This window comes from Amblyomma americanum, chromosome 5, assembly GCF_052857255.1.
Source record: "Amblyomma americanum isolate KBUSLIRL-KWMA chromosome 5, ASM5285725v1, whole genome shotgun sequence".
Classification (NCBI taxonomy): Eukaryota; Metazoa; Arthropoda; class Arachnida; order Ixodida; family Ixodidae; genus Amblyomma; species Amblyomma americanum.
Genome location: NC_135501.1, coordinates 135452768 through 135476397, shown reverse-complemented (window position 1 = coordinate 135476397; position 23630 = coordinate 135452768). Strand labels below are relative to the sequence as shown.

General features: G+C 47.8%; 1 protein-coding gene across 2 annotated transcripts in view; it reads left to right on the top strand.

The window, feature by feature from the left end:
- The window catches only part of spn-E (tudor domain containing 9 protein spindle E), a 134870-nt gene that overhangs the window by 72639 nt on the left and 38601 nt on the right, over positions 1–23630 (top strand). For both annotated transcript variants that reach the window (XM_077665305.1, XM_077665306.1), the window contains 6 exons: positions 81–496; positions 1380–1467; positions 5732–5839; positions 15328–15429; positions 17177–17278; positions 22319–22441. In XM_077665305.1, coding sequence (XP_077521431.1) covers positions 81–496; positions 1380–1467; positions 5732–5839; positions 15328–15429; positions 17177–17278; positions 22319–22441 — 939 coding nt within the window. The remainder of the gene's footprint in view (positions 1–80; positions 497–1379; positions 1468–5731; positions 5840–15327; positions 15430–17176; positions 17279–22318; positions 22442–23630) is intronic.

Here is a 23630-nt window from a genome sequence, read left to right as displayed (position 1 = left end):
CTTAGCAGCTGGCGTTGAAACTCGGTGCTCCATTATGTGATCGCCCTTTCAGCTCCTCTGTCTCTCGCTGTGCTGTGCAGATGGTGATTGGCGGGGCCTTCTACCCCAACTACTTTGTCCAAGAGGACCTGGACGAGGACAGCGTGTGTCGGGGCCTGATGACCGATCCGCTGAGCACGGTCATGCTGTCGGGCATCCCGCAGAACCAGGGCATCCTGTACGACCACGCGCTGCGCTCGCTGCTGGAGCCCTGTGGCTGCCGCATGAAGATCGTCTTTGAGGAGACGCGAGCTGCTGTTGAGTTTCAGCAGAAAGAGCGCCAGGACGGGGTGCTGCCCGCCGTCTACACGGCGGTCAAGATGCGCCAGCTGCGCATCCCGCTCGAGCTGACCCTCTTCCGACCTGAGGATGCCCGGGAGAAGCTGGACAGGCTGCAGCGGCTGCGCGACGAGGAGGGCGCCAATGCTGGCGGCGAGAAGAAGCTCAAGTCGAACCGGTGGGTATAGTGGCACCATCGGGACACTTTGGTGGCCACTACGAAGGAGTTGCTCTGTTGCCTCACAGTGAAAACTGCTGACGAACTGCCGGAAGTTGACGGTCTTGTCGAGTTGGAGGCTTTGTGTTCAAACAATGCCCTAAACGTGCTGCTTTCTCACAGACGCTCTAGTCATCCTTGAGTCTGTGCTGATATACTTGAATGCTCATTGAACACTGTTGTGTGGTCACCTTCAAGTGTGCTTGACTACAGCTTGTACTCAGCTTAACCATACTTTGTCAGTTGTCATAAAGATTCTTGAGCACAGTCAGACATCCATGAGTGCAGGTGAGTTAATGCGAAACCAGTGGGTTGAGGCGAAGGAGGTCACCGTCACCGTCTCATCGTTGTCCTGCAAATGAAAACAATAAGCTTGGTTATGCAGCTTGAATGTCTTGGTGGATTGGCGAGGCTGCATGTTGTTCATTGTCCCTGTCATTGTCATTGTCCCTGGCGGGCTCACTCAGTGAAATTGGCGGAGCACCAAGATGCTGTGCGCCCTTGACAGGAGCACCAGTGACTGTGGCTACATGCATGGGGGAGTACATAGGCATGTTATTTTTGCTTTTTTTCTGCCGGTCCAGATATAGCGATCGGATTTTCCGGTTTTCTCTATATCATCACAGTATGATGAGTCTAGAAATTAAGTGGGCAAAGAAAGGGTTTAGGCATGCATGGATTTAGGTGCTCGGGGAGCCCAGAAAAGCACTCCAAAGGACTTTTAGAGTGCCCGCATAACACGAAGTCACTTATACCTGCACAGGTGTGTGGCTCAGTTTTTTCTTTTCAAATTTGGCTTTGTTTCAAGGCAGTTCGGCATGTCATATTGTGCGTTTCTTTGCAGCTTGATTGTTGTGCCTCCTGCAAGCCGCATCAAGACTGTCCCACTGCCACCTACAAGCCAAATGACAATCAACATCTACTGCACTCACGTGAGCAATTCTTGCTTCAGTGTTCTCTAGGGGTGTGCGAATTTCCAATACAAATCAAATACGAATATGAAAAAAGTGACACTGAATATCGAATATCTGTTTAGCAAGAAAAAAAATTTCAGAAAAAGATGAACAGGCTTATGCTATTCCCCCCCCCCCCCCCCCTTTTTTTTTTAATATAGTGTAGGTCTTTGCACCTGAAATAAACTAAGCTAGACTGACTCAGCACCATATGATAAAACATGATGTGCACAAAAGTGCATACCACTTGATTGGACAGCATAACAGTATCCAATCTGTAAGGTGGTTATGCAAAATGAAATCCAAGAAATTACATATGACTGGCAACTGAAAATAACAATGCGGCTAGTACTGCAATTACTCGAATCTAAGCCAGTACTTTTTTTTTTAAATAGTTTACGAGAGCCGGGGGGTTGGCTTAAATTCGAGCATGCTGTTTGCCCGCAACCGCTAGACACGTAACGCCATCTCGCGGCCACACCTTGCAGCTGCTTGCAGCTTGCAGGTTTGCAGGCTCCATTTTGCTTGTTGGTGCTGGCTTGTTCGAACGTTGTGAATAAACGTCTCGCCGTCCCGTACTTGCTTGTGTTCCTCGCCACGTGACTTCGAGAAACTCACGTGTTCGTGGCGCAATGGGGCCCACCAAGCGATGCCATTACACCGCGGCTTTTAAGCGAAAATTAGTTTTGGTGGCGGAAAGCACTTCAAACCTACAAGCCCAGTGCGACTTCGGCGTAGACGAGAAGAACATGCGCCGGCGGCGGAAGCAGCGGAACGAGCTCCTCAACTGCGCTGCAAAGCGAATGGCCTTCACTGGACCCAAGAGCAGGTGACACCACGAGGTGGAAAAGGATGTCTCCAACTTTATCAGGAAGCAAAGTGAAGGTGCGATGTGACGACGGAGATAATAGAGGCAAAGGCGAGGGAGGTCGCTAATGTTAAAAGGCGTCCCACGGACCCAATTTAAACTGACGCAGATGGTATTAAGCCGATAAGACAAGCATGCAGCATCTTCTAGAAATAGCAAGTGCAGCTCGAGTGCAAGATCGCTGCCGAGTTTTCTCCTTTCTCTGGGCAGTACCATCAACTTAGATAAAACTTTCACTGTGAGCTGGTACAAGCTCTCACCAGGAGTCTCACAGGCATATTTGGTGCTATTTTCCTTGGCAACCTCCATAGTCATGACATATGAGCAAGAACTTCGAAGCACGAGCAGCGATAGCACTGCAGCCCATTCACCGCAGCATCAGTGATACTAAAAGATTCCCCAGATTTTTCACACTACCTTCCTGGGCAAAGCAGCAGATGCAAAAGCTGTGCCACATGCCAAACCACAGCACCACTGCTGACGCTAACTGGATGGCATGTGACCACCACAAATAACAAATTTTCCTCAGTGCCCCCTTCACAGCTTAACCCAGTGCAAAGGCCCAAGCTCACCTTAACAGTGTCCTCATTACCCAGCCCAAGAATGCAACAGTTTTCGGTAACAACGTACAAAAATGACGCAGCTGATTCGAGAGGAGGTTCAGCCTGCGACGACGGACTTCCGTATGCCAAAACCTACCACCTGATTTTGAGGAGAAGCTGGTGGCATTTCAGCGCTTTGTGATCAAGAAGCGGCTGGAGAAGCAGTACAGCCTGGACCAAATCGGTAACGCCGATCAGACCCCAGTGTATTTCGACATCCTGTGGCGTACACAGTCAGTGAGAAGGGCACAAAGCAGCTGAAAGTAAGAACGGCTGGGTATGAGAAACACGGAGGAAGACTATATAGGAGTGGAAACTCCGCCGTCTACGGCGACCAGAAAGGCCACAAGCCCGCGGCGGCACTATCATGCTGGCGGCCTGGAAAGAAACTACTGCCGTTTCGGTTGCCAAGGCAACCGGTCGAGCTTGTTGCTCCCGTTCGGCCGCACGCGCCTGACTTCTATTTCGCTTCTTTAGCACTGGTAGCCCGAAGAGCAACTGGTGCTACGCTTCAACCGTTTGAGCACAGTAAAAAATAAAGCGCGTTCTTTTCCATGACCGCTATAAGATGATCTGTAGCTTCTGGTTGTACGCAGGGCTATTGTTTGACACCTGCACGATGACTTCGATTGGATGGGTATAAGCGCTGCTGGCATTCGTCTAAGGCAAACATGCCTTCACGTTCGTCGAGTATGTGACCACGTTAAGTTTCATCTGCTGGAGGAGAACGTGGGTGTCGTGCGGCGCAGCGTTTATGACTACACGTCAGCCGAGAAGGCAACAAGCGGCTACAGCTTCTCACCTAGCTCACATTCTCCCTGCAACACTTCTAACCGCTTTTTCAATTTCGAACAAAACGTCTGCGTCTCATCTTATTCTAGCAAATTACGAAGGAGGCCGCACTGCGCGTAGCAGCGCTGTTAGTATTACGGCCCTCGAACAGACACCGACAAGAACTGTTGCTGTTTGACTTAAGGGCGCAGAAATACAACGTCACGGCGTGCCCGCTGAAGCAAACACCCGTGTCGCCTGCTTGTCGTCTGCTTTGAGCGCGCGCCGCCGGAGCCGCCTGCACAGGCCCTGCATTTTTTTTTATTATTATTTTTTTTTGCTGTGGCTTCTACAAGGCGCCGCCACTGCATACGGCCCTGTCGGCGCATACAATTGTGACTTTATCTGCTTGCCTGCGCTCGCTCGCGCCGATGGGAGTTTCACCTCCTATATGGTCTTGCTCCGTGATGAGAAGCAACGTCTTACCGTGATGTTATGCTGCATGGCCGATGGGCGAAAACTGCCATCCTACCTCCTTTTTAACGGGAAAACGCTTCCATCCGTAGAGGTTTTTCCTAAAAACGTCGTTGTGCATGTACAAAAGAATGGATGGATGATTGGTGCCCTAGTCGAAGATTGGGTAAAGACCATTTGGCAACGTCGTGCCGGGGCCCTGCTCAAAGAGTCACTCCTAGTTGTCGACTCCTACCGGGGCCACTTAACAGATGCCGCAAAGTCAGTGTTCTCAAAAGGCGGTACGGGCATTGCGGTGATACCTGCAGAAATGACGAGCCAGCTACAACCGCTCGATGTTGCAATCAACAAGCCCTTTAATGATAGGCTGCAGAAGCACTACAACGACTAGTTGACGCCTCAGGACCACCAGCTCACACCGACCAGACGCATAAAGTGTGCTTCGCTTAGCCAAGTGGCGAACTGGGTTGCCACAACATGGGACGAAATTCCGGTTGAACTGATTGGGCAGGCCTTCCACAAGTGCAGCGTCTTGAATGCGCTGGACGGAAGCGAAGACAGTGCGCTGCAGGAGGAAGCCAGCGACAAAGACAGTGATGTCAGCGATGTTGACGGAGACGATGAGTGAGCATTCGACGTGATATGAAAAGTGTTGCAAGCCTAATAAAGTGCATGTTCTAGTCCTAGCCAATGGCTTTTTTTATTCGGCTTACATTCGGGTAAACTTTTTTCATTTTCGGACATTATGAATTTCGGGTGTTGTCCTAGCGTTGAGTAAATACGGTAAAACCTTTTTAATTGAAATTACAAGAGACTGTGAGGAATGCTTGGATTATCCAAATGGCCATTTATGAAATTCCCTGCACCCCTGAAAAAAAAAAATTATGACGAAAATGCGAAAATATGGTGAAGTCTTATGAGGGGGCTCCATCACGCACACACTGAAAAGCCCTCGACGACCGCATAGTTCCGGCATGCTGGGAGAACAACGTGGACGTAAGGAAGGAGAACACGTATTGGCGTCAGAACGCTGACACTGTTTTTGAAAAGGAAAAGGAAGTGATCACTAACACTCCAGTCAGCATCCGAAAGAGGTGTGGAGCTGTGTTTGGGTGACCCCCCCCCCCCCTCAAATCTGCCTGTGTGTAAATGTTGACATTTTGTGTGCTGTTGTTGAAGCGGGAAATCTGGAAGTCACCTGGCATTCTACAGGGTACTCTGCCGTCACCTTTGTGTGTGTCCAGCTGCCTGGCCATCATGCCAGCTAACATTTCAGACATTCTACCAGCCGCGGTGTCTCAGTGGCTTTAATATTCGGTTGCTGAGCCCAAATTCACTGTATTGGGTCTCTGCTTTATCGGCTGCATTCCAACGGAGATAAAATGTAAGCATGGGCTGTGCGGGGTTCAGCTCGGCTGGTTAAAATTAATCTGGAGCTCTCCGCTACAGCTTCCCTGCCAGCCCATGTCCCACTTCAGGACGTTAAGCCCCACATGCCAACCATCTTTTACACTTCTGCGTTTGGCAGGTGGTGGACTGCGGCCACTTCTATGCCCACTACTCTGACCAGAAGTACCAGATGGAGGAGCAACACATGAACGAGATAATCAACCACAACAACGGCCAGAACCTGAGGGTGAGTGCAGATGCAGAGATGGTTTTTTTGGTGTCATTTTGAATACAGTCGACGACCGAAAATTCGGACGCCTGATTTTTCGGACATGCTTGACTATTCGGACTTTTTCGCAGCACCGCGACATGGCCCATAGAACCAATGTGTAAGAGCGCCTGAAATTTCGGGCGCACCGCAACTAACTGCTTGATTTTTCGGACCTCATTGGCACTCGCCACCAATATCCAAGCCGCCATATACCGTATTTACTCGCGCAATGAACCCACTTTTTTTCCTGAAAAGTTGACATCAGTCTGGGGGGAGGGTTCATTACGCAGGAAAAAAAGTTTCCAATAGATTTTTTTGGGAGGGTCGAGATTTCATATGCAGTAAACCCTCGTTATAACGAAATCGCATTGCTCGAAATATCGCATTATTCGAAATTTCTACCGGTCCCAACCCAAACGCATGCGTTTTAAGCCGCATTACTCGAAGCGCACGAAGAGCTTGACCCGCTTAGAGCGACGTGGCGTCGACGGCAGCTGAGCTTTTTTTTGCCGCCGGAGAGGACGTTTTTGTCAAATCGGCGAGTTCTGGCGGAACAAAACAAAAAAAAAACACCGACGCCGGCAGAGGGTAGCGACAGAGGGCCAATGAGAGCCGGAGCGGTCGTCACGTGATTCTGAGCGGATCCACGCCGGCCGAGAGAGAGGCGCTCGCGTGGAGGGTGCGTGCTCTCGAGCATTTTGCACGCGAGAGCCAGCGACTTCCCTTCCTCGCACCCGTCTGATTTCAGTATGGATGGGGGCGCGCGCATCGCGCAACGGGGCGGCAAAAAAAAAAAAAAACGCCGCTCGGCTGCTGACCATGCGGGAGTGATAGCATGTTGTTCGGAGTGCTTCGTTAGGCGTGCCTCACGTGTGCTTTTGTGGCCTGCAGTGACAAATGGCTTCGTCAATCTCCGGGCGAAAGTGTCTGACTTTGGAGCAGAAAGTTTTGCTGATAAAAGAAGTGGAAAAAGGCGGCCGGAAGAAAACTGACATTGCGAAGGAATTCGTCATACCGCCGTCTACTTTATCAACTGTATTGAAGAACAAGGAAGCTGTGCTGGATGGCTTTGAAAAGAGCTTCTCGGCGAAGAGAAAGCGGAATCGTGATTCTAGATATCCGGAAGTGGAAGGTGCACTTCTAGAGTGGCTGAAGAACGCCAGGAGTGCAAATCTCCCCATACATGGACCTGCTCTTACGGCAAAAGCCGAAGCTCTCGCCCTCCAAATGGGCCCATAATGATTTCAAGTGCAGCAATGGCTGGCTTGAACGGTTTAAGAAACGACACGGCGTGACCTCGAAGTCGATCGTCGGCGAAAGCGCAGCTGTGAACCATGACACCATAGATATATGGCGCCAACATCGGCTCCAAGCTCTACTCGAAAAGTATGCAGACAGAGACGTCTACAACCTAGATGAGGCAGCATTTTTCTATAAGATGCTACCGAATCGCACGTTCACTACTCCTGGCGCATCCTCATCTGGCGGAAAACAGAGCAAGGAGCGTGTCACGGTGCTGTTTGGTGCCAATGCAACAGGCGAGGACAAGCTTCTCTTATTGATACTGGGGAAGGCAGAGAAGCCGCGGTGCTTCCGAAATGCAGCAATTCCCAAGGAATGCATCTACAGAAGCAACAAGCGAGCGTGGATGACTGCAGCTATTTTCGAGGACTACGTGCGCCTTATGGATAGACGGTTCCGCGCAAAGAATCGGCAAGTGCTTTTTGTGATTGACAATTGCCCAAGCCACGGGAAGATCGACAACCTGACGGCAATCACTGTGGAATTTTTGCCTGCGAAAACAACCGCGGTACTGCAGCCGATGGATCAGGGCATCATTGAGACTACCCGGAAGCTGTACCGCAAGGCTCTTTTGCAGTGGATGCTTATGGCATATGACGCGAGCAAGAGGTATAGCATTGATTTGCTTGGTGCGATCCATTTGCTAAACTTTTCTTGGAAGGAACTAGCACCTTCGAAGGTCGCCAACTGCTTTACGCACACCGGCTTTTCCCGCGCCGTCGTCAGCGGTCCTGACGATGACCAGCCTGACGATGACCGGACTTGCAGCGATCTCTACGAGGCTGCTTATAAAATTGCTGGCCAAGAGGTAGAAGGAGACTTCGAGACATTCGCGTTGGCTGACGCTGCTGCTCCCGTGGTTGCCCCAGCGACGGATGCGGATATAATTGACACTGTTCGTGGTCCTGACGAGGACGAAGAGCCGGCGGATGAAGAGCCACGTGAAGTGCCGACTATGGTGCAGACGCGCGAGTGCCTACGCCTCCTGCGAAACAAGGTTGAATGCACGGGCAGCGACCACGGCCTCCTGCAATGCTTGGGCAAATTAGAGCAGGCTTTGCTCGCGCCCGGTATGAACTTGAAACAGGCAAAACTCACTGCCTTCTTTTCACCTTATTAAAGTTTTGCTTAGCTGAATACATTGTATTTTGACTTCGTCGCCGTTGCGGCGCAATTAAGGGGGAGAAGAGGGTCTTGGAGAAAAAATTTTTAATATTGAACTTAGCAAAATTAAAATTTCAGTTATGTATTTTTGTGTGGTGATTTCAAATATGGTGACCATTTTCGTGCATTTGCACCGTTTCTTATGAATTCAAGAATTTCGGTAAAATTATTTCGACAACTTTTTGGAAAATTGGCTGCTCAGATTCAAATAAATTTTATGCCAGTGGATTCTATTATTATTAGTGCTTGCAATAAGGATACTTTCATTGTTCTAGCCCTTCTGCAATTAAAGTTACAATGCTTTGAAGTCGGTAGCTCCGCAGACAATGACGGGTTGGCGTCTACATGCTCGTTCGCTAGCGTCCACATCTTTCGCTAGGTTGCAGAAATTGCTGCCAAAGTGGCGATTTTATCACCGGCGTGCTTCGCAATTCCTCGTGATCAATGCGCTGGGAAGAAATGTGCCTACTCTGACCCGCTGCTGCCAATCTCGCCCGAGCCCGCGATTTGCTCCGTGTCGAAGGCGGACGCCGAAGCTGGTAAGAAGCGCTTATCACGACCGCCAAATTGCACTCCTGCGCCGCGTTATTGCCTCTTCCTTTCCCTGCTTGTGAAGTAAAACCATCCGGCTCTCCGTCATCCGCTGCAGCCGCGATGTGCACCGCGCTTGGAACGAACGCCGCAACGGCTGCCAAGGTCGCGTCATCAGCCGGTCCACACTCTGGCACTCCGCTGCTGCTGGTTTACATCCCTGCCGACGTACTTGTGTCTTCCGCTTGCTTGCTGCGGCCTTTTTTACGTTTTTTCCCAAACTTAGGCGCGCTGCGAACTTCCGATACGATTTCACGCCATGGTGGTCTTTTTCAAAATGGCGTCACAGGACGAGCGCGGAGCCTAAAAAAAATGGCGCCGGCCAATGAGGCGCTTGAATTTCGCCGCGTAGTGTCCAATAGCATTGCAGCTTTTTATATTTTGTTTTTCTTTTTTTCGGCGACCAATCGCAGTAGGCCTTTCGTTCTGGCGGGAAAGAAAGGTGAGGCGTCGCTCTTTCAAACGAGACAAAAGTCGCCTCGCTGCGCCGGCTACTTTTGACGCGACACGCGACTCAAAACGGGCATTTTCTAACCGATCTTCGCGAGCTTTCGTGTAAAAATTGCATCTTTGCGTGTCAATTTCTCGTAAACTACAGGGCATTCAGCCATGAAACTTGAGATTATGATGGAAAATGATGACGCACACCCAACTATGATTTTCCAAGTCGATTTTTGCGCGATTTTTTGGTCCCAAAGATCCGCGTCCCCCCCTTAAATCTCGACTGTGTTAGCTTTCTCGAGCTTGTCGCCTATATCGAATTATCGCTTATAACGAATTTTTTCGCCGTCCCGCTGACTTCGTTATAACGAGGGTTTACTGTATTTCCGTCTGTCCCTCCAGTCAACAAACGCACGCAGTCAGATGCGTTTCTGCCGCTAGTGTTTAGCATTGTTCACTTTGACGCGATCCGGCAATTTTTCGCTAGCAGGGGGCGCCCGCCAATAGCGGCGAGATAACGCAAATGTGCTGTACACCGGCCTCCCCTCTGCGCTGTGCTCACCCCCCACTCCCTCTGGCTGGAGCTCTTCTCAAAAGATAAACAAGTGGTGATGTCGGCGGCGGGCAGCATCTTGGCGCGCTGCCAAGGTCTGCGCTGCCGACGGATGGCAGTGAAAACTGAGGAACTCACTAGGCTGGAAAACAACCAAAAATATTCTGGCCTACACGAGTGGGTGGGGGGTTCCATTATGCGACTGGGTTCATTACGCGACTAAGTATGGTAATGTGTACAGTGGAACCTCATTCATTCAAACTGCAAGAGATATCGAAAATTTGATCAAACAAAACGAAATTCAACCTTAAAGGGAGCCTTTTAACTTGCTATGCTGGAATTCTGCGCGAGTCGGCACATTGCGCCCCCGTACGTGGTTTTTAATTCGTACTGTTCTTGAATGTGTTTTGCCGCACGGACTTGGAACATTAGTCGGAGTTCGCGCAACTCATCTGTGCTGAGTCTCATCCCGAATACAGGTAGAGGTAGCAGCGAAGCGCATGGGAGGCATATAGCTTCACTGAGACGGCGAGCGCGGGAGGAAATGGTGGTGCATTTCAAAGCGAGGTCAGCGTGCGCACCGCAACCCTGACTCTTCTATTGTAAAACTGTAAACAACTGGCGTTTTGATGACAGGCAAGACGCCTCTCATTACATGCAAGCCACCGCAAAGTGCATATATCTCCGGATACGATGCGATTCTGGCTGTAGTCACTACGCTTAATGATGAAGGCCAACGCCGACGGAGTGCTTGCTTCGGCCGTTTCTCGGTTCTTATTGTTTCACCATCCTCGCATTCTCGTACCGGCCCACCGTACTGCGGGCGCAGCTTTTGTCTCAACCCGTGCATTCAATTGGCGACATGCCGAGGGTAGCACAGCCAGGCCGAATTGTGAAAGCGGTCGTCGCCCATCATCTGTGCACGCGTCGCGCGGCGAAATTTAGTCATGAGGAGCTTTAGAATGTGTGTAATACAACTGACACCTTCCTCTCGCATATTAGCAATAGGTTCATGATTTTTTTTAGTAAAATTTGATTTTCCGGACTGCCCGATTTTTCGGTCGTTTTCGCGGTCCCTAGAGTGTCCGAAAAATCGGTCGCCGACTTTACCAAGAATGACAAAAAAATAAAGGTGATCTTGTTTGTTACTTCTCTCAATTGTTTTTATCCTTTACTTCAACACAACAGCTCGTGCCCTTTGCTGGCCAGAAGAAAGTTTACTCCAAATATTAATCTGTGCATACCACTTCTTTCCCCCCTGCTTGCCCACCCCAGACCCATGTTATGTAGTTCCCCGTGGAACGATACAATCGCAAAGCCAACAGTCAGAGGAAAATGGAGATACAAGGCAATAAAACGGCGCCTCGCATGTGGCCAGGCTGAGTAATGGTAAACAGAACGGCCAACAGTATGGTAGTTTCTGATTTTGGCACGACACATGCTCCGGAGGTTACCGGAAGTTTGCTCTTGCAGCCACTCATGCAGAAAAGCGACCGCTGGCGCAAGCAAGTCGGGTAAAAGAAGGTGTGCAATTGACTTTTCTTCACCAGAACCAATTTCCAAAGAAAGCACCGGCTTTTTTTAAAAGCCATTCGTTCCCCTTTTGCAGCTGTGCAAGGTGACGCGGCCGCAGTGATCTTACGAAGCTTGGCCTGGGCTCACCTGCGTGCATGCTGGTGTGCTTGCACAGCAGGGAGTGCAAAATGTGCGAGTAAAAGTATTTTTTTTTTCATAAATCAGGGTATTAAATTATGGGTGCGCAATTTACGCGCGGACACAGATTACATGAGTAAATAAGGTAAGCAGGAATGAGGACTGGAACGAAACTAAAGAAAACCACCTAGCTATTCCAGTCCAATGTTGTTTGAACTGCCTTAAAGGATTCCAATTGTTCATTGCTGGTTGTATGTGTAAGTTTGCTAGTTGCTAGCAAGCTGGTTGACTAACTTGTCTTGAATTTTTACTGAACAGCGCACAAGCAGGACACAGGTGAAGGCAGAAAGACGTGACGTGGCACTGGCCTAAAGTAGCAATTCATTCAGACAGTCTGTATGTCTTTATGCTTTTTTGTTCTTGTATAAAGCTTGTTTGAACCCTTCTTTTGGTGATGTGAAGGGCATTTTTCAACTAATTGTTAGTTCCTTTTAAATCCGTGCTTTGTCATGTTCCTGCCTTCGTGTCCTGCTTTTGTACTGTTTAATCAGAACGCAGCAGTTAGGAGCTTGTTGTCAGTTGAGTGGGAACATTTCAGGGAAAAGGGCCAAATTAAACTAGTCGAAATGTCCCGCGGTCTAATTTATGGAATGACTGAAGACTTGTTTCGGAAGTCGTGTAAGCCGAACGAACTCAGATTAAGAAGTACTTTGATTTGGGCTAGTTGGTTCAACTTAGAGATTCACGTGTAGTATCCATTTTTAGATACGTGGATGATTTTTTGGTTATCATGAAGAATGTTCATGAGTCCGATGTAGCTTCGGCGGCAGGAAGTGTGTTATCGGTCTTCACCAGTAACAGCCAGGGCCTCAAGTTCACGTGGGAGTTACCAGTGAATCGCGAACTGCAGTTTTTAGACGTTAGATTGGTTTTTATGGAGGATCACCTATGCTGGGCGTACAATCCCAGATCTAAGAAAGGGCTGTTACCGTTTGATAGTGCTCATTCTAAACTTGTAAAAAGAGCAATAATCGCTAATTCCCTTCAGAATGCCTTAAGAAAGTCGTGCCATCACACGATGTCTATGAGCTTTCGCGCCCAAATTCAGAGGTTGCACGAAGCGGGTTACCCGCCCCATTTGATTTTGGCTGTTTCTGAAATGTTAATCCAGAAATTCAAGCGGCCTTGTGATGAGAAACTTCCGGAAGCAAAAAAATTGGTCCCTGTGATTCCGTACATGCATAAGGTGTCCCATGGTATAAAAAAAAGTCGCAAGCAAACATCAGGTGCAGGTTGTGTTCTCGGCCCCATCAAAGTTGTCAAAGATTTGCACAATGTCAAAACCGGATAAGAAACGACCGGTTTGCCCTATTAAACATCAAAAACTGTTCACGAAATGCAGATCACAAGTTGTATATCAGATTCCTCTAAGCTGCGGTTTAGTTTACATAGGGCAAACCGGTCGCTGTTTTAATGAACGTGCCAGTGAACACTTGCGGAATGTGCGCCAACATCATGGAAGTTTCCTTGCAGATCACTGCAAGACGTGCAAGGGGTGTAGTCCGGATCTGAGCAAAACAACTTTTTTGAAGAGCGGTAAAGACAGATTTGAGCGAGAAGTTGTGGAGGCATTTTTTATTAAGAAAGCGGGAAGCGCATGCGTTAGTAGGCCGTCCATTTCAATTAGTGACGCTGAGGTGGCGTTTCTCGAAGGCTGTCTTTAGGTTTCAACGTTTGCAAGTTTTCTGCATACATTGTTTTTCATCGATGTGTTTTATCGACCGAAAAGACGTTTGTGTAGAAACCAATATTGTAGCACTTTGACGCTGAGGGTTTTCTCAAAGGTTTTTAATTTTTGACGATAATTATAGTACATTGACGCTGGGAGGTTCCCCCGAAGGTTTAAGTTTTCATGTCCACCAAATTTTCCGCGTTTGTTGTTGGTCATTCTTTCATTTTCACTCTTTGTGTTAAATCACGATTGTTGAGTTTGCGCGCTGGTTTCCTTGCCCAAGCGTGTGTGTATCATTTGGAGGATCAATTGCTTTCATGTGGGTTGCGCAATCATTTAATCTGGGGACTTATAAAGTAAGAATAATGCTGTTATCAAGTGGATAGTGCAGAAGGCGTCTCTGGTCTGTAAAAGTAGCGCCTACTTCCGATGTTCTGACTATTGAAGGAATTGCGTTGTGTTGTGTGATAAGCTTGTTGTGATACGGCTCAGTTGATGCATAAAATGTAGGGGTTTGGTGCAATAAACTTCAGTTGCAAGTTGGCGCCCGTCCTGTTGTGTTCGTGCCTCTTTGTCTTTGTCGTTTTAGCGCCGTCCTAACTTCTTTCAAGAACTCAGATTATTCGTGTTGTTGGCGCGCCGGATCTGACGTCTGTGCTGTGCGTGTAGCGTTGGCACCAAGTATCTGGCAAGTAGAGATCTGGGTGCAGCGCTCGCGCTTACTTGCACCCTGCGTCGCACTTGCTTCAGCATACGTGTGTCGGAGCGCAGGCGTGCACACTTTGCAAGTGTCCGCAGTCTGAGCTTTAGTGGTCGTTGTCGGGTGTGCTGTCTTCCGAGAGGTCCTTGTTAGAGATATCTTTCCTCAGAAACACGTCTTCAGTACCGTCGAGCGCGTTCTACATCCCGCATTTCTTGAAATCACAACCAGCAAGTGCCTCAAGAATGCTGGCCCACGAGTCCGCGATTCAACTGTACAGCATGGCCGGAGAGGTCTATGTCTGGAAGCAGTAACTGCAGGCTCTCCCTATCTCCTCCACATCAGGTAGCAGCACTTGACGCTGTGCCGATGCTTTAGGCAGTCTGATTACTTTCCTTTTAAAAGCAGCAGAGTACTACTGCTTTTGTGGTCCTTACACCGTATGAGGTGCAGTCGTCCTGCTTCCTATAGCGGGGGCATCACGAGGTCAGATCAGCATAGCGAAATGGCGTTGAAATTGAAACTACCGACATGCGCCACTCCTAGGTAGCGCCTCCTCTCATGGTGATGGCACTCGATAATAAGAATACCGGAACAGCAGATTTTGGCCGAGGAAATTTGACATGCACAAATTCTGGAAAAAAACCTCGTGTATTATGCGCAGGTTTTTACAGTATGTGCTATTCAACTCGAACAAATTGCCTATTTTTTCGCCACTACACTTGCTGTCGCAAACTATTTGATTTGATTCGAATAGCTGTTTGCTTCGTATTCACTCCAAACTGAAAATTCACTGTTTTTACAGTATGTGCTATTCAGCTCGAACAAATTGCCTATTTTTTCGCCACTACACTTGCTGTCGCAAACTATTTGATTTGATTCGAATAGCTGTTTGCTTCGTATTCACTCCAAACTGAAAATTCACTATTTGCACGTGCCTAAATTTTGCACATTAGCAGAAAACTTCAAATTTTAGCGGGTTTTTTTTTTCGATCACAATTGCGACACAACTGTGATTGTGTGTGTTGTGGCATCTAAGTTGCTTATGCGCCACGAGCAATTGATCCTGAGCTCGCGTTCCTCTGAGACTCTTGAAACTGCAGCGCTCCATCTGTAGTGTCAGCGGCAATGCAGCAAGAAATGAAGCGAATTTCGATATTGGTGCACACCTCACTATCTTATGAGTTAGTGTAGCATTTCTTTGCATCAAGCGAGCGGCATATCCTGTCTTGCTGCTTTAGCCGATCAGTGAGTGCTTCTTCGCTGGGTCAATTTATTAAGAGATAGATGTTCGAATATGGGGGCCCTACTCTCTGCTCACTGTGCAGCCTCTGAGTGGCCCACCCGAGCTGGAGGCGTTGGTGCTGGCGCCATACAAGGGGCTCTACTACCGGGCAAGGGTCGAGGTCTTCAACGCCAAAATGGCCAAGGTGGGCATGCTTAATTGCTTTTTGCTTTGCCTCTGTTGCACTGTGTTAGGTGGAGTCACACTTCGGTCTTGTGCTATGCTTATATAATCATTTATTTTTAAAATTTTTTATTCATTGAAACCAAAAATAACATAAATTATATTCGACGTCTGGCAAATTTGAAAGAAAAAGAAGCGAGTTACCCTTTTAGAGAGCCTGAAACCTGGTTGGTGCCTACACCACGCATAAATACCGGTAAACAGCGCCTGCAATATAGACTTCCTTCTCTTCTAAACACATACAAATCTGCCAATTTCAACTTGTCTACCTGTACTAATCGTGAGCTGCGTTGCTTATACATAGACTGTGTTACAAAATGATTTTTTTTTTTTCTTTAAACTGCACTAAGAGGTGTTTTTGTTTTGTTTAATTTGTATTGTTTGATTCATTGTGCTTTTGTTGTACTGCTGAAAGATACTTATGCAATGATGTTTGGATGAACATGTAAATTGCCCACATGTACAATCTAGTGGTAGATTTTTTTTTTTTGGTGTTAATGTGTTTTTCTCTGAATTGTTTTCTTTTGTTTGTTTTGTTATTTTTTCTCGTTGCCTGTCACTGCTGCCCGGTATAATGGGGGCTGCGGCTCAGTCAAGCTGTCTATGACAGCTTTTTCTGCAGCTCCTCTGTCACTTTTTTGAGGCAGAAATAAAATTGATTGATTGATTGATTGATTTTATCAAATTTATTTCATTTTATTTTGCTGCTCGTTCAGGCAGCTGCGGCATTCTCAACCGCGAGGCTCTTAAGCCGCGAGGAGAAGCCACCTTCTTTCATGTTCTTGTGCTCTAGAAGTAAAGTGTGCAGTATGCACAGGCAAGGGGAGGAGAGGCTCTGGACAGGAAAAGAACGAACAGGAACATGCCATTAGGAAAGCACAAGCAGTGAAAGAATCCTCCTGAGGGGGAAAGGGTAAATGGGTACAGGACTGGGCTGCATGAAAACGCAAAGCAGCGGTGACATCAAGAGGTAGAACCGTGCTGGTGCAGTGGTTGGCAATGCATGAGAGAGTGCTAGCAATAACATGACAGACTTTTAGCGCAAAAGCACTATTCTGATGGTTAGACCCCGAGCAAGATCTTGCGATGTTTGTCAGTTTGTGCCATGTATCTTGCGATGTTTTGGTTTTGTGCCAAGTGAAAATAAATAAACACATAAAACAAATATTGCTGCAACTGGGATTCGAACCCGCGGCGGTGCAAACAGATCAGCTTCTCTGGCCTCTGCACGAGAGCACTATGCCATTGCCACTACCGACCACGCCTCATGTTAAATTGCTATACACTCTTGCGCTGTGCATTGCACGTTTATAGAATTTAGCCAAAAATTGTCTTTTTTTCTATGTTTGATTGATATCATCTTTCTGGGGTGTTGCCTCTTGAAAAATGTTGACAGCTTGGAAAATAACAGTGTTCCTAAATAGTCTTCGGCTCTGGTAGCAGTTTCAGGTTTGTTATGATTATTGTAACGTTGTTCTTTTTTTTTTTTCAGCCCTATAAGCCCGGACTTCCTCCTTGAGTAATAACCATTGCATAATATATGTTACTTTTCCCCTAAACCAGCTTTATGACCTGAGGCTTTCCTTTCCGCAGAGCCAGCTAGCTATGGCTGCCAGCGTATTCTTAAACTTCTTACTACAGTGCAATTTCTCTGTCTCAGTACTTTGTCCCACATGGCAAATGCCTCTGCGTCCTTCAATCCCTTGCAGGTGTTCTTTCTAGACTATGGGAACACTGAGGACGTCAGCCTGACTTCACTCAGGGAGATTGATCCAGACGTGCACGCCGACGTTTCTGTCACGCCAGCGCAGGTAAGAATTGCAGTACATGTGCTTGTTGTTGCATGGTCGTTCGAGCCTGCACTGCTGGCAGCGTCAATAGAAGTAGCTTCTATGAATTGCGGGGGCACAACTTTTAAGCACAAGCAAGGCTCAAGACAGTGTCCTTGAAAGTACAGTAGAACCCCACTATAGTAAACTTGGATATGCACAAGCGTTCACCGAGCACTTCGTCGCGAGCACACGCCCACCGTCTGCAATAACAAGCCACGATTGCCACGCCCAAGTTAGGCCCAAGGTAGCCGGGCCGGCGTGAACGATTCGAACATGTTTTTATTTTTATTTTTTCTCTCTCCATTGATGTGTCCCCGTCTGCAAACGTTTAATGCTGTTGATACCAGTGGCGACGTCTTGTGGTGGCTTTGAGTACTAGGTGCTGTCGCTCGTTCTTTGCTATGCGCACATGGAGAAAAATGATGCCGTCGCGTCTGTTTGCTATCACTCATTATGCCCAATATAGAAAACATCCAGTGCCCTTGTTAGCGCTACTATTACTAGATTTTCTTGTGTATTTCCTCAATAAGTGATTTACAAGTTCCCATCAACTAGCAGTGTTCCACTAACCAGTTATACTTTATTTGAGCAGCTGAAACACGGGAACCTCGGCGTAACGAAATTCGCCATGTAACGAAATTTTCGGCTGCAAGTAGGACTTCATTATGTCACGGTTCAACTGTAGTAAAGAGAATCTGTGGTCCCATTTTGCCTCCCATAGACGACTGTTCATTAATATTTTTTTCGGTTATAGTAAAGAATTTTTACGCACGTGCAATGGCTTACCTCCCGCAGAATGATGACAACGCGGCACACGTGAGGCCGACATTCGGGGATAAGTGCATACCAAAAACGATAAGATGGTGCTTTTTTTTTTTTAGATAGCTTCACCACCAAGCTCGGGAGCTGTGCGGAGAAGCCGACTTGTTAAAGTTCTTGGGATCGTGAGGCAAAGCGCGCGGCGCACACGGAAAAAAAAAAAGTAAAAATGGCTATGAACGCAGAAAGAAGGAGGCGCGGGTCGCTGAGTTAGGAAAGACAGTAAAAGTGCAGTGAAGAGTAGGGAAGGGAAAAAAAGGGCAAAAATTCGCAGCACAGCAACGGGAACCAGAGGGAAACGGCGTCTAGAAATGGAGGAGCAGCAGCACTGCATGAGCGATACTGCTGCGCCTCGACTGTGTCGCGAGTTTAACTATTGCATCTTAAATGATGCTTAGGATGCTGAAAATGATACTATGTTCGTGCAAAACTTTTGCTTTCACATGAAATCAAACTCTCGTTATATTCGTACCCGCATTGTATTTGTGCAAATGAGGTACTTCCCCAAGACGTAAACAAAATAAAAAACGTGGTAACATTAAATGTGGTAACTGAAAATAAATAAGTATCACGTAAAGGGGCAGTAAGAGCAGGATGGAAGATATTTTTGAGTGCTTCTTTTATAGACCAACACTGTGTTAGTAAGTAGCCAATTACCAGACTGCATTCTCAGAGCCATTCCATCACCCAACAACTGATATGGTAAATACCCTGATATAGTAAACATTTTTGCTGGTCCGAGTCACTACTGTATAAGCTGAGGAGGAGGGGGGTTTACGGTGTGCACAGATTGGAAACTTGTTTTTTCATGTTTTCCTTGCAAAATGTAAGTTGCATCCTGTTCACATTCCTTGCAGAAATAGGAGTTCTGTCGATATTATGATGCTCGCATACTATTGCTTAGAAACAGTAAGTGAATGAGGCAGTTCAGATTTGAAAAGCACTCTATGAGGATTTTAATTCATACTTGCTTGATTATCACTTTAGAAGCAGCTGGGACCATCCTTCAAAGCTGTTAACAAATTGCATTTGTATTTCTTCCTCCTCTGCATTTTCTGTGTGTGCGTGAGTGTGTGCATTGTATTGTACACACTTCACTTGCCCTCTCTGCACTATATTGAGTGTCAGTATCGATGGTGGTTGGTTTTCTATCGGCCAACAAAGACCAGCAGGTTTTTCCTTGTGTGACGATCACCTGCTGTGCAGAAAAAGTGGTAGGGGAGGACATGGGATCGAAAGCGCCATCTATGCCCGTGTGTTTGGTTCAAAAGAACTTACCATATTTACTAGCGTATAATCCGCACCAAAATTTGAAAAAAACGTGTTTAATAAAGTGTGGGTGTGTGTTATCTGCAATTTTTTTCTTTGTGGGGTGGGGGAGTCTACTTCACGGCAATGCACGGCGGCCTCCCCTGTGTAGTCCACCATCCCCTTTGTCATCGACGCTTGTCAAGCCGATGGGGGGCCGATGAAAGGCATAGCCAAATCCACATTCATAGTCTGTTTATTTTTTCCCAAGTCATTGACCCCATTTTCTTCAGCCAGCGTTGTTGAGCTTAGTGTCAAGGGCTGTTTCGTGTACTACACCCCAGTTTGCACTGTTTGCCTGCTTTGTTTTGGCGTCATGAGTGCAACTCGGCGGCAGTGCTTCACAGTGAAAGAGAAGCTAAAGGTTATAGCCACTGCGGAGGAAATCGGCAACAGATGCTGCTCGTACTGAATGCCCGATGCTCATACTGGATTCTTTCCGAGGCCACTACGCTGATGCGATGAAGGCTCGCCTCGCTGAGACCAGCACCGACCTTGTTATAATACCTGGAGCATGACGTCCATGCTACAGCCACTTGACGTGTGCCTGAACAAGCCGTTCAAGGCACACATGAAGCAGCTGCATGCCCAGTGGATGGCCAACAGCCTTTACGCCCGCACACCGAAGAGACGCGTACGAAGGCCCGATATTCCATTGCTGTGCCAGTGGATCATGGATGCGTGAAAAGGGATACCGGCCAACTTGGTGCGTAAAAGCTTTAAAATATGTGCCATCAGGAACAGCTTGGATGGTTCCGAGGATGACGTATATTTGAGAGTGGCGATGACTGAGGATCGGATAATCAGTGACGTGGCGGTGGTCGTTTGAATAAATGATTTGAAAATGAAATGATCCCTGAGTGTGCAGTTGTATTCTTATAGCGCTCATTTTTTTTTTTTTAAGGTAAACGTGCGAGTTATACGCGAGGGTTTTTTTTTTTCTCTTGGAATTCAAAGTTAGGGGGCCGGGTTATGTGCGAGTAAATAAGGTAATTTGGGCTAGATGGTGCATAGTACTTGAGAAAGAAAACAATAGCGCTTACAAAGACAAACACAGTGGAAGGACGGCGCAGGACTAGTGCTTGCCATGCGTCGTTCTTCCGCTATGTTTGTCTTTGTAGGCGCTGTTGTTTCCTTCCTCAAGTTTGGTTCAGACTTAAATATATTACCTGCAGTAGTGCATTTTATCCCAGTGAAGTAAGCCTAAAGTGATCGCCTTTATTTTGATCTTTACTACACAGCTGCCTATAGACATAGCATGAATGCTTTAGCGCGTAGCCTTGACTGATGCTAGTGCCACAAAGCGTTGGCCGCTGTAGCGGCTGATGATAGCGGATGTCCTGCAGCCACACTGGCTTGGCCTCACACCTAGCAGCCAATGCTTCGCAGCACTTGTGTCAATAAAGGCTATGTGCTAGAGCATTCACACAAAGTCTGCAGGTAGTGTGCCTGCTGTAGGAGGCCACACCTGTGCAGTGCGTCTTTCACATAGGTTTGTGGCAGCTGTGGGTTTGCTGTAACCTAAATGGTGCCTGTAGTTTATTCTGTCTGAGACTCATTGCTGTAGATCAGACTTACACTGTCACGGTTGCTTTGTCCTTATTTATGGTATGCAAGTGTTCATTATAAGTTATCTTTCTCTGTCCTGCAATTAACCCTGTCCTGTGCCAGCTGCCCAGCCTCGCTATCCCACCTCATCAGCTCACCTGACTCGGCTACCCCACTGACACATTTGCCTTGTCTTAGAATCCACTCTGTTTCCCCAAGGGAGCATAGACGATCTTCCCTTCGCATCGCATGCCCTGCCCCCTGCCCACTCATTATTCCAGATACCATAGTTGACCAATTCTTTTTTACTTCAATAATTCGGGCTTGCGCAATTTTTTGGACCTTTTTTGGCAACCATCAGGCACCTCATCGGAATGTGTACGTATTCACGACAGATATCTCGGACTTTGTGAAGTCCAAAAGTTCGATTTTTTGGACTAAAATAGGCGCCGGCATTACTGTGAAGATTGTTTTTCGAGGGGGGGTTCGTTTTTTTCAGCCTAATATAGGTGCGAGTGAGCATCGATGTCAACCGTTCTCCACTGCCATGAAAGGCCTCACGCTGAATTTAAACTGAGGCAGCTGGATGGACTGGCTTGTATAGGCTTAGATATCCATCCTGCATCATTGCCCTTCGAGGTAATGGCAACTTTTCATTGCTATCGAGGCGGTGTGCAAAGAAGAGCATGCAGTCGCATCGAAAATGGAACAGCTGCAGCAATCACTGTTGCAGCTTGACTACAATGCCTGCAGCGCGGGGCAAATGTTACGACAGGAGGGAGGATGGGGGGGGGGGGGGGGGGGGGGGGGGGAATTGGAGAGACTTGTTCCCTTGTTCCCGTGGGTTCCCTCTCTCTGTCTTCGCATGGCTTTGTTTGCGGCATGACCTGCGGCTGTGTTGCACTGTCTGGAATCGTGACGTGAGCTGTGCAGACATGGTCAACGCATGACTCTGGCCCAGACACAGTCTAATATTATCACTCGCGAGTAGAACATGGGGAGCAACAAAGTCGTGCGTTTTGAAGGCAGTTTTTTCGCAGGTTTCTTTTTTTTTTAAATAGCGGAATTTTTGGACTGTTCGATTATTTGGGCCCTTTACCAGGCCCTGCAGAGTCTGAAAAATCGGCTGGTGGCTGTACCAGCTAAGATGTTGTCAACTCGCATTTATTCCCTGACCCTCTGTGCTGTCTTCATTGTATGTGGTGTTGCTACTAGTGGGCCTGTCTGTACCAGGGAAGTCTGAACCTCAGCTGCTACTTGTGTGGGCCTACTGGTCTGCTTTGAGCAGGCGAGGATAAGAACCTAGTAACCTATCACTTCCCCCCCCCACATCTCTGTGACTAGGCAATCGAATGCAAGTTGGCTGAAGTGCGGCCATCCGCAGTCACCAGCGGCAAGGGCCAGTGGACAAGGCAAGCGCGGGAAGTCTTCACCAAGCTCGTCACAGGACACTACCTCGTGGGGCGGGTGAGTGCAGCTTTCATGATATATACTATAGTCTGATACAACTCAAGAATGGAGCGGCTTTTTGCCTTTCAAAGGACCCCGTTCCAGCCAGTGGCTTCTGGCAATTCTCATGACCCTCCAGTGCGACAAAGCAGGGAGTGGTAGATGAAAGGCGATAATCCCTTCCTTCTACGGTCGGGGATGGACCCTTCTCTCGATTGCGGCACCACTCCCTGCATTGTCACACTAGCAGGTTTTTGAGAATCGGCAGATGCCATTGGCTGGAAGGGGGTCCCTTGACGTGGAAAAGCCGCTGCGTTCTCGAGTTGTATCCGACTATAGCAGTGCCTTTTTAGTGTGGAGGCATCTATAACCCTGTAGTGCCTGATGCATTGAATACGTCACAGACCCTGTAAAAATGTGAATTGTTTTCATTCATGCTCGTTCTGTATATCACCCAGTGGGCCTCTTTGATTACCCGATGCCTCTGGCTGCCCGCGGGCTGCCTGTGGGTTGCCAGACCGCGGAGCCAGGCGCTCGATTTTCTCGGGCTGCTCCGCACCCTTCCGGTGGCTGCCCAGAATGCATTCGTTTTTCTCAGGCTGGGCGGTTTCGGGATGCCAGCGGGTAGCCGGGCATCGCCAGGACGATGTTGTGCCCGGCAGCGCTTAGGCAACTAGCAGACAACGAAGAGGTGGTATGGTAGCGGGAAGCTACCCGAAAGACGCGGGTTCGATCCTGGCCACAGCTGTCGAATTTCAATGAAGGCGAAATTCTAGAGGCCCGTGTACTGTGGGATGTCAGTGCACGTTAAACAACCCCAGGTGGTCGAAATTTCCGGAGCCCTTCACTACGGCGTCCCTCATAGCCTTAGTCGCCTTGGGACGTTAAACCCCCATAAACCAGTTCTCGCTGTTTATCTGTTTGTTTTACGTACGTGTGTGTGATCGTAGTTCGATCGTCTCACCACCTTGCAAGCACAAATGCTCGCTTCATATTACAATCGCATATAGTTCTGATTTATAAAATATTTCGACTTAATTTTCTTTGTTTATTGCCGATGAGCGGTTGTTCATTATTGTGACTTTTATATCTGAGCTTTTTGCCTGAATTTTAACACTTGTGCTTGTAATTTTCTTTTTTTGTATTCATGTAACCCACCCTGCTAAAATCCGTTTTGGGATTGCAGTATCCATATATAATAATTTCT